At 29.2% G+C, this 16,406-nt stretch overlaps 1 protein-coding gene across 3 annotated transcripts in view; it reads right to left on the bottom strand.

Annotated features, from left to right (window-relative positions):
• LOC107447242 (protein big brother) overlaps positions 1-16,406 on the bottom strand; it is a 46,869-nt gene that overhangs the window by 4,618 nt on the left and 25,845 nt on the right. Inside the window, exons 4-5 of one of the 3 annotated variants that reach the window (XM_043051510.3) lie at positions 15,236-15,352; positions 13,642-13,775 (exon numbers count right to left, since the gene is read on the bottom strand). In XM_043051510.3, the coding sequence (XP_042907444.1) occupies positions 13,642-13,775; positions 15,236-15,352 (251 nt within the window). Of the gene's footprint in view, positions 1-13,625; positions 13,776-15,235; positions 15,353-16,406 lie in introns of all 3 variants that reach the window. The other 2 variants (XM_043051508.2, XM_043051509.3) reach the window with 2 other exon arrangements.

Below are 16,406 nucleotides of genomic sequence, written 5' to 3'. Positions count from 1 at the left end.
TAGAACAAGTGATTTAATGTTCATGGAATTATTAATTTTTTCTTAAATCAGTATTTTTATATACTTCAAAGTTATTTTTTACCATGTTGAAATTTTACATAAAGGAGAAATAACCTTAAAATAAATAACACAAAAATTATATTAATATTATTATATTAATAATAATATTATTGTAATTTTATATTAATAATATATAATATTATTTAATATAAAATTACAATACTAAATAATGTTAAAATTTTTAATATAAAATGTAATATTAACATTAAAATTTTTCTTACAATTTTATTGATTAAAATACTGATCATTCAAGATGTAAAATCCCATCTATGATAAAATCAAACAGAGAACCTGAATTAAAACATAATGTTCCTGACATTCTGTGTGGGAAAACAGTTGCTAGGAGTTGTCACTATTTTAGCGACATTCAATTTCTAGTGTATATCAGCACGTGCCTCCTGTCAAGAGTAATTTTAGTCCCCTCCTCATCAAAGGAGGGTGTCTTTGTTGAGTAAAAAGTTTCAAATTTCGGGCTGTTTCCGTTTGATCAACTTTGTTGAAGTGGTTGCACTATTTTCGATAAATGCAAGAGTAATAAAAGTAAGATATCTTGATAAAAAAAAAATTCTTTTTTGAAAAAACTACGCATTAATTAAGAACACAATCAATTAAGGTTCGTAAATATAAACTGAATATACACATCAAACAGGAAGCTTTCCTTAAAATCCTTTATCAAGTAATAGCGTATATTTTTTACAGAGCTGCTTTTTTTTTTTTTTTTTAACACGATTATTAAAGTTAATTCGTAAAGTAATAAGAATTACAATTTTTTACAATACTTAAAAATTTAATAAAATAATCAGGTGTTTTCAATTTTTGTTTAAAAGTTGTGGGGATTAAAATTATTTCATATTAAATTCATAAACTAAAAACCAAATTTGATAACATAAACTTTGTCATCAATTAAAATATTCGGAAAAATAAGTCTGGCTGATAACTGATGAAATTAGAATCTCTATTTTAAAAATTAAAAAACAAAGATAAATTAATGTTATTCTTAAGATTTCCGGTAAAAGTTTTACAGTTGCAAAGATGCCAACTCCTTTCAACCAACAGTCTTAATCTGTTTAATTTTGCCAACAATTAAAAACCTCATTGCAAGATCTTATATATTTGCATAAATTGTTTATAAGCGTTAGTCAAAATCATCGTAATTCAAATTTATTAAATCAGAATTAAAATGATAAAGTATAAAATACACTACTACTTCAACTATTTAAGAAAAATATCTCTGTGAGAGAAGTCTTAATGTTTTCTGATGACAAATTTTCCAAGCGACAATTGAAATACCATTGTAGAATAAACGGTTATTTTATTCTTATTTATTTATTTTTGCCAGATCTAAAACACATCGACGTTGTCTTTGTATTATATATTTATACACATGTTAATTTTTTTAAGGTGATTAAAATGATTTAAAATTAGATACAATTGTAGATTCAAGCATATTTTTATTGATATTTAGTCATTTTTGCGAGAACTAAACTACGTCGACGTGTTTATCACGCATTTATACATGTGATTAATTTATTTATGGTGATCAAAATAATTTAAAATTGAATTTATAAATTCAAGAATTAAAACTGGAGAACAAAAACCTTGCTAACATTTTAAAAATAAAATCTTACGGAATAAAATCTTACGGGTAGCTACGCATTCGCAACAATCTTTAATACTATTAAACCAATCTAATTTTGAGTGTACGATTACCATTGTTTAACTCCGTAGCTTGTAATTTTGAACCCAATTCAGAAGACTTGGGAAATCCTGAATCGAGTATTGGAAGAAATTTGCCTTCGTGGAAGACTTTTGATAGAACTAACCTCCATTTGCGTTACATAGAGAGTAAAACCGTGAAAACCTCCAACGGTTAGCTTGCCGGCAAGGGGAATCAAACCCATGATCCGACTGCAAGAGGATTATTTACGTTAGTACTGCGGTCGGTGCGTGACGGGTGCCGAATTCGTATCGAGCAGTCATCATGCAATTCGTACCCGGATAACTTCATTGGGAGGCAAGCTGTATCCTCTGAGCCACCATGACCCTCACAGGTATGTTTGAGGAAATGCAGTAAGCATTATAATTATTTAAATATCAATCAGTACCTAATAGGAAAAAAATTAAACCCTTAATTATAATCTAGCCACCATTTTTTATTATATTAATGGATTGTTTTCAAATTATGATCCCCGTGTTTTTGATCTAGTTCGTAATACAGCAAACGTGGAAGTAAAATATGGTAATATTCTCAGCATTTATAGCTTATTAATATTAATATCGTACTTATTAATATTGGTACTTATTAATACTCAGTATTAATAGCGTACTTACGTAATACTTATCCCTTTAACGCGGTTGGGACACCAGTGACCATTTTATATTTTTTCTAACTCTCTAATCACAAAAAAAGAAGAAAAAAAACTGTCTAATAGTTACTAAACAAATTGTTAGATTATCAGAATTGTATTTGTGTTTAAATATAATTTTTTTTTTTAAAAAAAAGCTGTTTAAATTTTTGCTGTATTTTTAATAACCATAAATTATTAGAATGCTATATGTAATATTTTTCATTTATTTTGACCTAAATCAATACAAAATTATGATAAGAGTGGGGAAACTATTTTTTGAGAAATATTTAACAAAATCAAATCTCACAAAAAAACTCTATTTTAAATACTTCGTGATACGATAAGTGAAACAAATTTGAGCAAACCTGTCGCAGTCCTTATCTCAAAATCACACCTACGCTTGCACAAATTTACACGTGACCTGTCAATCAGAAATTGTTGTATCATTTTTGTGTACAAGCGTGTAATTATGCGCCCCAGCACCCTGTTGCGTCATGTGTAAAACAGTAACTGGAGAAATAAGACGAACATTAATGCTGTCTCCCTTCCCACCCTATCGGGGGTTGACCTCCCCTGCCCTTTTGTCACCCTGCTTGCACTCCAAAAAATAAACCCCTCATTCAACTCAGAGGGCAGGAATTAACTTTGTCAATAAAGAGATTAGGTGGCCCCTGAACCCCTGCCCACCCTGAGTCTGCTCATATCGTCTGCCTACCCCCTCCCCTTAAAAAATTTCTTATATTCAGTATTTGTTTCTCCCTTTCATAATGAGGTCTCTCCTGAATCAACCCCTCTTTAATTTCCGGGGGAAAAATGGGAATGTTAGTCAGCATAAATCCATATGCAAAAGATTTTCAGAGGGAAGTGTATGCTAAACAGGATGGACTGGACTAGTCGATTTTTCGCACCCATTTCGATTGTTCGTATGAATTAATCGTGTTTTTATTACATTACTACTTCTACACAAAAGAATTTTCGATTGAGTTTACATGGAATAAAAAGAATAAATTCATGCAAAAGTGACTGCTTTTCCAAATCAACGTTCTGACAATTTTCTCTCGTAATTTTCAGGCGCTCTATTTGCAAACAGAAATATATTTAGGTATTTTTTAATTATAAAAAACAGTCTAATAATTACTGAAAAAAATTGTTAGATTTTCGAATTACGTTTGTACTAAAATCTAAAAAAAAGTTGTTTGAAATTTTTATTTTATTTCTTAAACAAAAATTTAGAAATAATTGATTTCTTAAATTTACGAAATTTCAGTGATGGTCAACTGTTTTACTTAGATCTAAATAACTGCAAACTAGAAAAAAAAAAAAAATGATGTTTTGTAAGTGAGCCGCGTCTGGAACATTTTACAATTAAAGCAGAAAATAGCACCGGTGTTTCATGTAGTATTTCATAAATAATCAAAATGATTAATACAACAGTTTTCACTTATTTACACCTAATAATACAATATAATTAAAAAGTAAGAAAAATATAATTCTGCGTCAAATGGTTAACAGTGTTTTTAAGAGCTCATTCGCCATGGGAAATGAAAATTACTGCAGTTTAAGATCCTTACACTTGAGGCAAAACTATAATTTTTAACTATATAAACCGTTTTACTATAAAGAATTATTTGGGCTTTAGAATGAACAAATAACTTATCTATTTTAGAAGTTATCAAACTTTTTAAAATTTACTAATTTGAAGAGATTTTTCCACCTTGGTAAAAATTATAAAAACCACTGAACATTTATAAATTTTTGAAAATATCTATGAGCCCAAATACAGCGTTGTGGTATCTTTTTACATATTAAAAAATAAAACTTGATCACAGATGATTTTAATTTTCACAGTACTGTGCTGTGTCTATTCTTCGCATTGATTTTTTTATGCAATTTTCAGGATTGACTAAATTTATTTTATATCCGTCGTTGAACAGACGCTCCAATGTTCAATAGCGTAAGCCTTGTAACTTTCAACCCAACCCAGAAAACAAGGGAACTTAGTGTAAAAACTCACTTATGATGCAATATTACAGTATAATAACTAATAATCATAAAATAATACGGTACCGAAATATTAAGAAGCAAAAATTTTAGATTTCAAAATGGTGACTTCTGATGTTACCGTATAGATGTCAGTGGAGTGAAAAAGGTTCAAATTTTTGCAAAATAACATTAAATCTAGATTTTCCTGTTTAAATATTTTGTATCTTTGCTTAGACATTTAAAAAAAAAAGAAGATTAAAATACCACTTTTTTATTAATTTTTCATAATTTTTATATATTTACTGTTACTTACTATTTCTTACTATATTACTCACTATATAGTATGTACTTACTATTTTAATAAATTATATTTATTTAAATTGGATGCTTAAGTGTAAATTTAATCAGAGATGCCATTTTTCTGAAACTTTTGTAAAAATTTATTCTAGTGGTAGCTAAGTTTAGCTTTAAACTTATTATTTTTTTATTCATATAAACTTATTTTCCACAACATATAAATAATTTAAACGTTCATATAGAAAGCCACTTTGTTCAAGCTCTTTCACGGTAAGGCTTTTAATGTTGGCAAAGTTACCAAAAATTCTTAAAGTTTCAGTTTTTAAATATCTACCACTCTATAAAATATTTTGCAAAAAGTATAGTAATTGGCAGTTATGCTTGCACCGCTTAGTAAAATGGTACTTTTTCTGGTCGTGACACAATTAAGTTATATTTTAGATTTAAAGTAGTTTTTCCGCCACAATATATCAAGAATTCAAAGAATCATAAGAAATGCAAGTTTATCGCAGATTCAAAGAGTGACATTCGAGGTGACAGTTTTAAAGAATAGACATAATTATCCTTCTTCTACAAATTAAAACTTTTGCTCAAAGCGGAGCAGTTGGCATTCCTGTGGATAAAGCAAGAACTGCATCTCTAAAGAAAATCCGATCTTTATCTTTATTAACCAGGCTTTACCATGTGAATTTTTGTTGAATTTAATGACCACTGCATATATATAAATCACTTTAAATACGTAAGAGATCAGATCGAAATTATTTTAAAATATTATGTGCTGCTTTATTTCTGTTCAGAACAGTCACTTCAATTGTGAAAGTCCTTTAGCAAAGAATATAAAGAAATGTGGACAGGTGTTTCTTCTGATCGAATTAAAACTGACGGTATAATAATAATTTTTTTAAAAAATAAAGACAGGTAAGATAGATATTTCATTTTTAAGATTTATCGTGGTAAAAAAATGCCTCTGTGTTTACTATAAACAGTCTAAAGAATAAATTTTAATTGTTTAATCCACATCAATAAAATGTTTTACTTTAAAACTCACATGGTAATCAACATAAAATCTGTCTCAGATGAAATGCTCTCCGCTTTTTTCATAAATTCTATCACTACTTAATGTTGCTTTTTCGTAACAGCAGTCCGTAATAGTTTAATTTTAAAAAAAATAGTTCAATAATAAAAAAAAACAACTTGATTGTCTTTCCGAAAACCATGAATTAAATTTTGAACTCAAAGATTATAACTCAAATAATATTTTTTTACTTGCTTATACAACAGCAGCAGCTAATTTTGAGCAAGTTTGGTATCATCATTGACATCTGCGTGGATCTTTCTATTGAAAAATACTAGATTTTACACAAAGTTACCGTGACGAAAGATAGGGGAACAAAAATACAGAAAAAAGATGAGACTTGTGTAGGATGTTTGCTAAAAAAGCGACCCCAGCATATCCTACATTTTGGCGGATTAGTGAACCTTCTTTTGGATGAAATCTCTCTAATCCGTTTGTTCCATGCAACGATAAAAATCAAACTTTTTTTGGTCCCCCTACCTATAGGATACATTTCATTGGTAAAATTTGAAACCCATCATTCATAGATAGTTCTTTTTTTTTTCTTCCTCAGAATGTCAGTTAATATTTAAGCTAGTTTCCTGAATTCAAAAAATAGCGTTCTGAATGAGAAGTAAACAAAAAAAAAGGGGGGGGGGAGAAAAGAAAACCGTCTGGATTGCTTTTATGAATAAAAGTTATACCTGGTGATATAAAAAAGAAATAATCTAGTTAATTTTACGAAATAAATTATTGTGTAATGCAAATATATTGACTTTAAAATACAAGAAATATTTGGAAATATCACGGACCAATAAAATGCATAATACCACTAATAACTTTAAATTTAAATTTACTACAATATTTCGCTTGCCTTTTTAACACTTAAATTGAAAATTAATAAATCTTCAATCAAAGTTCAATTCAGAATTATCAATTTTGAATCGTTAAAGAATTCAATTAATTTCAGATCGAAAAAGCATATTCTATAATTATTCGAGAAATCTGGAAAAAACTTATAACTCTTTAAGACATGGGGGGGAAAATCTATAAGCTGATTATTCACTATATTATCTTGCAATAATATTTATTTAAACACTCAAACAAGTAATAAAACGAATAAAGAATTTAACTTTATAGGAATTTTTTCAAAAACTTTCTGAATTTTAGGGAATTTCAAAAATATTTATAAAATAGGAGATATTCCGATTCAACCACTAAAATTTTGAGTTTTATGCTAAAAATTCTTAGAAAAAAAATTTTCTTTGTTTTTTTAGTGGCTTTTAATTGCTTCAACACAAGACTTTTAATCATCAATATTGAAAGAAAAATGTTTAAAGTTCCATACCTTCGCTTTTTAAGTTGAATGTACAATACGCCAAAAAAAAAAAAAAAAAAAGAGAGAGAGAGAAATAAAAGTTTCAAAGTTTTATGGTTTAAAGGGGTGACCTAAAATATGCAAACTAATTAGTGTAGACGATATTTTAAGTTACAAAATCAGACACAGAAATGTACTTTTTTTGAATAAACAAACCTTTTTTTCGACGGATTTGAATTTCTAATCCTCAAACTATAGGGGTAGCTGCAATCTGGGAAATCTGGACCCCATAGTTCGGTCAGGAGAACGATCCAACGTTTGTATCCCTTAATGTAAAATTTATTTTTTACATACTTCGCCTAATCTCGAGAACTTCTTAAGCGAATTGAAAAACTTTTGCGCACAATTATAAAATTCATTTATCCAAAGTTGATTCCGTGCAAAAAATAAATTTTAGTAAATATTTATTATTTTATTTATTGATGGTCGAAAAAATTTTGGATTGTAAAGTAAAATTTTTTTACATCATTTTAAAGAATGTAATTTTACATGGCAAAATACAAATTCGAGCGAAATCGGTCTAATAGTTCCTGAGAAATCGAATTTTAAATACTTTATCTAACAATACAATATATTACAATTTAAATTTTTTCGACTATTATTAAATAAAATAATAAAAAATAATAATAAATGCTTACTAAAATTTATTTTTTGCATGGAATTATCTTTGAATAAACGAACTTCAGAACTGTGTGCAAAATTTTCTCAACTCGCTTAAAAACTTCTCGAGACATGATGAAATACTCAAAATGTAAAATTAACATTATGGGGTCTGAAATTTGGCTCACTCTTCTGACGAAACTAATAGAGCCATATTTCCCAGCTTGTTCTGCCCCTTACATTTTGGGGGTCAGAAATCTAAAACAGTCGAAAAAGAGGTATGTTTATTCAGAGAAAGTACGTTTTTGGGTCTGATTTTGTAGCTTAAAATATCATCTGCGCTAATTAATTAGCATATTTAAGGAGAATACCTCGAATCATTAAGTTTGAGTCCTAGAACGCGAAGATCCGATTATTAGATCAAAACTTATTCAATGTAATTCTATTTTTTTGGAGCGCTGCACATTGCTATGTGTATAAAATTCATATAAATATTTTTTTGAGGCCTAATAATTGGTATAACATAAGACTTTAAATTATTTAATTTTTAATATTTATAGAAAAATATTTCAAATCTCCGCCTTTTCATTTCGATGGTGGGAAAATTGAAAGCAACAAGGATACAACACATTGGCGACAAGATATATCAGCTACGGGATCAAAACTCGCCGTTTATGGATTAGGCGATTAGAATCTATGAGTATCAGATGTCTTTAACAGGGAAGTTATCTATGAAAACTACAAACACGACACGTTTTCGGCACTTTTTTACTCTCCTCTTCACCTTTCAATTGCATGAAAGGGGAAACTTATTTGTCACCATTAAAAAAAGAAGAAAAACGTGTTTTTTACATTTTGAATTAAACAACCATGATACAAGCGTGGACAATCATAGCAGATGTTTTGAGTATCATCTCCTGCTATCTGTTGAGTTTTTCAAGATTAGTTTCAAACGGGGAGATATATTTTTTTATCAAAAGAAAAGGAATTATTTCGTTAGATTTTTTTAGAGAAAAATAAATAAACATTTCATCTTCGTTAGATTAATTTAAAAAGAGAACCACAAACTAAAATTTGCAGACGTTCGTTTAATTTTGCCAAGTTTTTAATTGATCAAAAGTGGAGTATCACATAAACCTTTGAATTATTTAGAAGTAGTTGTGAGCAAAAACTCAATAAATTGAATTTACTAAACCGTCTCACATTAAAATCTAAGGATCTCATATTAAAAAGACTATGATTCGAGAATATTTATCCGCCGTCCAGAGTAAAGTTGGCATCTCTGTATAAAACTTGCTATGCTTTCTGAGAAAATTTCTTCTATAGAAGCAGCAATTTTACCTTGGCCTCAATTGGGTTCAAAATTGCCTCGATATGGATCCTATAACAACATACACCGAGGGACCAAAATTGGGATGTCTAAATTTTTTAATATTGGTCCCAGAATGGCCTATATAGGGCCTACATTTTCCAATATAGAACCAACATTGGCTAAACAATGGATACAAAATATCGGGAGAACCTGACAATTCTATATAGGACCGATATTGGTAGTAAAGTGGCTGTAAAATATCGAGAGAATCGGAAAATTCTATATAGGGTTAATATCGGAAAATAAAGGCCCTTTGAACCCTTACTGAGCTAAGATTCATGAGTATTGGCCCAATAAGGCTCAAGTTACTTTGCTAGGTATTACTATAGTAATAGAAAAATTTATGTTAGAATATATGATTATTTGTTTTGTAAACTTGACTCTTTTCCTCGACACTAGATGTGAACGATTCAAAATTTCATAAAAAATCTTACTTTGCCCATTTATACCAACACCTCCTAGAAAAGAGTAGGCCTCTGCACGGGTTACCATAAATATCCTTTTGTAGTCCAAACGTAATGGCGTATTTCGTATTTTCAACCACTGCGCAGCTTAGTACCCCGAACGTAATGACCACTTTCTTATTTTTCATCAACTGCGCAGTTAACTTCGTCACATCGGACTACTAATTTGATCCGTGCTAAGGCCTTCCTTATTCTAGGAGGTGTTGTTTATACTCGTAATGAAGCTTTTAAAATGTAGGCAATATTAGAGGCGTCACAATTCTTAATTTTCTATCGCTCTATAAAACAATTTTTAAAAAGCGGAATAGTTAGCTTTTCTCTCGGATATAAAAGCAGCCCTATATTTTTCTTCTAACAGTTAAAAGAGAAATGGTAGTCACGAATATATTTCTTGGAAACAAGCTATATGGAAATGATTCTTTTACCAGTATTTGCTATTTCCTGTCTTCTTGATTTATAAAAGCTAACAGCCCTAAGGGGAATGCAGGGATACCAAGAACTTCATTTCTAACACAAAAATTTATTATGGAGTTAAAAAGTATATACTAAAACTTGGTAAATTCTATCATTTATTTAGTTGTTTGGCCATAAGTAGTGACCCGCAATAATGTAGCAGAGATGCCAACTGCTCCGGACACGCCAAAATAATTAAAAAAACGGTCAATACCTACAAAGAAAATTTTGCAAATATTTGACTATTTTTGCTTTTTTTGTAAAAGGTGTAGCATAACATAAGTATTCTAAAGTGGTGAATTATTTAAGCCTACGGATTAATTAGAAATAGTGGTGGATAAAATGATATATGAGGCTTCTTCCGTGGACACACACACACACACACACACACACATATATATATATATATATATATATATATATATATATATATATATATATATATATATATATATATATATATATATATATATATATATTATATATATATATATATATATATATATATATATATATATATATATATATATATATATATATGAATTTATTAAACCAAGGATTACAATTAATAAACTACCACTTTAAAATATACATTTGCTGTCCGGAGCAAGTTGGCATCTCTGGCAGAGATGCCAACTTGCTCCGGACAGCGAATAAATATTAGCGAGTGGTAGTTTACTGATTGTGATTCTTTGTTTAATAAATTCAATTTATTAGATTGTTATCTACCACTGTTTCTAAATAATTCGTAGGCTTATATATTCACCACTTTATAATGGCATAGTCATGTTAAACCTGTTAAAAAGTACGCAAAATTAGTCAAATTATTTGCAAATTTTAATTTGTAGTTATTTAACGTTTTTAAAATTATTTTGGCGTGTCCGGAGCAGTTGGCATCTCTGAAACAGTCGAAATAAAAAAATATATATCTATAGAAGGCGTCTCCTTTTAGTACTTACACACTCTCTTTATGCTAGATAGCATACGCTTGAAATGCGATATACTCTCGATTTTTTACAAATTTGTACTTGTACTTGTGTTCAAGTATTTTAAAGTTCAATATTGAAATTATTCGAGCAAATTAATAATTAACGAAGCTGTGTTCGAGTAAGCTCGAGTTACATGTTAATATCATTGGAGTAAATTAATTAATGAAGCTGCGTTCAGGTATGTGTTCAACATATTGAATTCTTCGTGCAAACTAATAATTACTGAAGCTGAAGTTAGAACATTCTATAATCCGCAAAATAATTACGAAATATAGGTCATATCTGAATCATTCTTCACCTACTTTCCCAAAGCCTTGATAAATCAGTCGAAATAAAAAATATATATATCTATAGAAGGCGTCTCTTTCTAGTACTTACACACTCTCTTTATGCTAGATAGCATACGCTTGAAATGCGATATACTCTCGATTTTTTTCAAATTATTCGCATAAAACCCCCCGAGCAATTAAAAAAAATGCAATAGAATTGAGAGAGAGGACACTATAAAATTTCTTCTAAAACATCCCCACCCACCCATCTGAAATTCAATTTTATTTCAATACTTTTTCCACTACTTTGAAGTACAATTCAATGCTGTTTGAGAAGCGGGAGGTGCTCAATTTCTTTTGAATTTGTGGAACGACGGTGGTGCCCTAGTAGGCAGCTGTTTTGAGACGCCGGCGTTCGGGCAGCGCTATATATCGTTCTGCATCTGGTTTTTTTATAACCTTTTTTATGTACAGACAATTTGTACCGTTCGATTTCTTCGTATAAAAATCACCCCATCCCTCTTTTTTATATTGTAGATGAATATATACTTTTTAAAGTGGGGGCTACTAAATTTATTTTGTTTAGCCAACAGAACGGTAAAGTAGAAAGGAATGGAGTTAAGTGCTTGTAATAAGATACCTCTTTCCCCAAATACAATGGTTATGTGTACGTTTCCGTGAATTGTTGGATTATTTTCCCGTATTTTTTATCCCAAATCTATAGTGCTATTTTTAATGGAATAAAGTTACTTTGTTTGAAGTGAATTAGATTTACAAACAAAAGGTTGAAGAAAAAAAACTAATTAAAGTGAAATTTAATTTCGTGAAGACTAAATTGATAATAATTAAATAATGTTCGTCTTCAAACGAGACTGCTGTCATCAGCGACGCACGAGTATAATTTTTGAGGGGAATGAAATTAAAATATACAGTCAGAACAGCTCTTTAAATTTTATTCATAAGAAATATTGTAAAACGATTATTTTTTTTATCTCTTTCTTGTTTTTATCTTTGATGAATTTAAATCGATGATGATTCGTAAAAATTTTATCTACTCGTCTGAAATATTGAGGGATTTTTTTTAATTTATTGTGAGGGACATATATACCCCCCTCCGCCAACGACACCTACGGTTGTTGTTCTTACCCTGTCGTTGGCCAAGATTAGGCTGTCTACTGTTGTCAAGAAAATCTATTCTATTGGTTTTGTTAACTACCATTTCCTTTTAAAATCTAATTGAATTATTATTTTGAAATTTTTATAACGATAACGATATTGTTATCCAAAAATTATTATAAATCATTAATGATAATTATTTATTAGTCTTCGAGAATATCCTTGCTAAGACCATCCCACTACGAAATCATCATCGTACTTTAGGAATACTAAGATCTGTTATCCAACAAGCAAGTCTAGGAGCTGTTTCGCACTGAGATTTGTGCGGTACTTCAGGCTATTTTTCTAATACTTAATTGCCACAAAAAATATAACTTCTTTTTTTTTTTTTAAGAATTTTTATAACTCTTTTGAGCATTTAACAAATATTCATCATTGATAGATCAAGTATAGCATACGGTCATGTTCAGCAACTCAAACATTGTCAAATGATTATCAGACTTTTCGTAGGTACGTTTTAATTATTTTTATATAACGATGGCCAGTATCATTTTAAATCAAATTTATTAAAATACGAATAAAATTTCGAAGTTAATATTCTGCTGTTACTCTTAATTGAAAATTGAAATCTTTAAGGCTCTTTGGAAAAATTATCTGCCATGCTGTAATAAACTAGTATTTGGTTTAAAACTAAAATCTTTCTCCTCAATAATCGTCTGCTTTTTTTTTTGACAAATTCGGATTTTATAATACGTAATTAGCTTGTAATTGGGTATAATATAGCCTACGTCACAGGTTGTGTTGTTCCTACTAAATTTAACCCATGAACGGCATTTTCTGCGAGCCTAACTTCAAGCCACAAATAAACAAACGAAGTGTTCGATCGTTTAAAAAGCTGCTCGCCAGATTTTATTGCATTATAAAGAAAAGTTATTGAAACTAAATACAACTAAATAAACAACAACTAAAACAAATAACAACAACTACTAATAGCAATAACTAAATAAACAACAACTAAATTCCATTCGTTTAGCATTGCGTCATATGTTGTTCCTACTAAATCGAAGTAGTTGTGTTTTTTTCATATTATACCCAATTATAATATATAAATAAATATAAGGCGGGAGATTAAAATATAATTATCGAGCAAAACGTAAAAACAAATAAATAAAAAACCTGTTCTAGAATTGCAGGGAGTAAGGAAAAACATAAAAAGGATTTTAAAAAAAAGAAAATTCAAACCGTGTGTGTTCTGTACCTTGAGGCTCTTACCTCCACTTCTGCTTCGACATGCCTTTCATGTTGTGCGCGGAATACTCTCTGCTTTTCTTCGAATTCTCTTAACCTTTGATTGTACATCTCCACCTGTTCTCTCAAGATTGTGTCTTCTATCTGCAAATCGCAACCATTTATGAGTCAGATATACTTATGATAATACATTTTATGTAACATAAGTTTTACATGATGGAGAGGTAACATTAGTGGATGAAATTTTTATAGCTCAAAAGGCGCGTTAATAAAATTGGACACAAATTATGAAAACACTTTTATACTATAGGTTATAAACAATCTTTCTTTTAGCAACAAATGTTTTAACGATTTCAAGTAATAAAAATGCTAGAACTATTTAAAGATCATGATTGAAGTATTTAGAATTGGTGCATACCTGCCAACTTTCAATCCTAAGGAAGATGATTTTTCCCAGTGGTTGAATAATAAAATTTGAATTACTAATTTATGTCGAAACATACGTTATAATTTAAAACGTTTCGAAGAATTTCCTCAAGAGTACTAAGTATTTATATATAAGTTTAAATTTTTTAAAAATAGTGGTGGTCAAAAAGATAATAAATTAAGTTTATAAATGCAAGGCATGCATTTTACTACCAGTTAAAATATAAAAATATAATTTTATGCCAATGCATAAAAGTTGGCAGGTTTGTTGATGTCTTTTTCACCCCATGCAAAATTAGGATCGACCAAAATAAGGAGGAACTTTTATTCAAACTTGAACAACAGTAATTTCGAATCATTCTCAAAGATTACAATAATAATATTAGATTTTTTTACTATTATTATATAAATATTATTACTAATATTATTTGGAGGGTCCACCATACCTTAGTATTTATCCATTGTTAATAACTAATAACTAAAGGAAATATCCCATAAACAATAACAAGAGAGTTTTTATTTGAAACAAAAATAACAATAACGATAACAGTTATTTAAATGATCCCGAGTGAATCATAATGTTAATTGTAACCAAAATATGGTTACAATTAACCATAGGATAGTATTTAATAAATCAAAGTTTATAAACGGAAAAAGATGAGCACGAGAGCAAAATGAAAAGGGGGAGCGGGGTTGCGAATACCATCGAAACTCAAAATCGCCAACGACGCCAACATTATTATTACTGTCATTATTATTACTATTACTGTAATTATCGTAGTAATGAAAAGGGAAAGAAACTTTTAATTTTCTTGGTTGATGTAAATTTTGAATGGGTAAAATGCACACCATTTCTAAAATCTTCAAGAATGATCTGTCAAAGTGTGCCGACAGTTTTGTTACATAAAATCCTCAAAAACATTTGGTTTTAAGGGAAAGTGTGTTTACATAGAAGTAGTATAGAAGTAAAGAAGTGTTTAGTATAGAAGTGTTTCCATAATTTTATCCTATCCCTACAGCTTAAAAACCGTTTTTGAAAGAGAAATGAATGTAATTAAAGAGGAATTGAAATAAACATAGCTTGACGTGCGTATTTGAAAAAAAAGTCATTTGCTTAAAAACAAGTTGAAAAGGATATAATTTTGTGAGAACGCAACAAATTAAACTGGATTACTTACTTGCGCTCTTTCTTCGTCAAACTCCAGGCAACCGACACCATCTAATCTTTCAAGGTCAAGCCAGCCCCGCCATCTAACACAAACACCATTCATAATAAAACCTGATTTAATATGAACCTATAAAAGAAATATTTGGTAATTATTTCCAGTTTTTATCACAATTTATAACAAGCTACAAACATGATAAAACATAAGCACAGTTTTCGAACATAAATAATTTTATGAAAGTGTTGCATTTCATGAAACATTCCCGTTTACACTTGAGCAAACTAAAGAACAAAAACTAAGAAATTTAAAAGACATAGTACAATTTTAATTTATTTTTCACAAAATAGCTAACAATTAAAAATATATATTGAGTAATAGAAGATAAAACACATTTAGAATAATTTTGATCGAATCTGTAAATTGCTTAAAAACTTCGTCATCAGATCAGCTAAATTAATGTGTATTTTATATGTATGTTCGAATCATTTATTTGTCATGGAGGGCAGAACCACTATAAATCAAATCTAGTAAATTAATTATGAAAGCATGAATTTTGCTTGCACTAGAAAAATTTTTACGCTCTGAACTCTACTGTCTCTTTTATCAAGATTCAGGAATTTCAAATCCAAATTCTAAATTTTTATCGGTTTTAGCTACCCTGAATACTAACCAGCTCAAAGAAAATTAATAATAACAACTTCGCAACGAAAACGCAACAAACTTAACAATAATAAAATTCACCAGTTTGTAGGCAAATAAAAACATGACTAAAAAAAAAAGAAAAAAAGGAAAACTAACCAGCTACAATACAGGACAAAAATATAAACATGCGATGAAATTCAGCAATACTAAATCACAAAAGCTTGAAATCAGAAAAGCATGATAACATAAATTATGAAACTAATTTTAACAATACTAGAACCCACCAGCTTGAATATGCAGGGGGAAAAAATTAAACATGTAACGAAATTTAACGATACTAAAACCTTTTAAGAAGAATGCAAAAATCAGATAAAATGTGATCAGATAAAATATGTAATAAAATTTAACGATATTTAAAGCTAATAGCTTGAATATAGAAAAATATATGACCACTCACAAAATTTAATAAGACTAAAAAAAAAACTAGCTTCAACCAGGAAAAAAATATAACCATGTAACAAAACTAAAATCAACTACATTA

This window comes from Parasteatoda tepidariorum, chromosome 5 (genome assembly GCF_982258835.1).
Source record: "Parasteatoda tepidariorum strain Cologne lab strain chromosome 5, Ptep-v5.0, whole genome shotgun sequence".
Lineage (NCBI taxonomy): Eukaryota > Metazoa > Arthropoda > Arachnida > Araneae > Theridiidae > Parasteatoda > Parasteatoda tepidariorum.
This window is presented reverse-complemented; position numbering and strand designations above follow the sequence as displayed.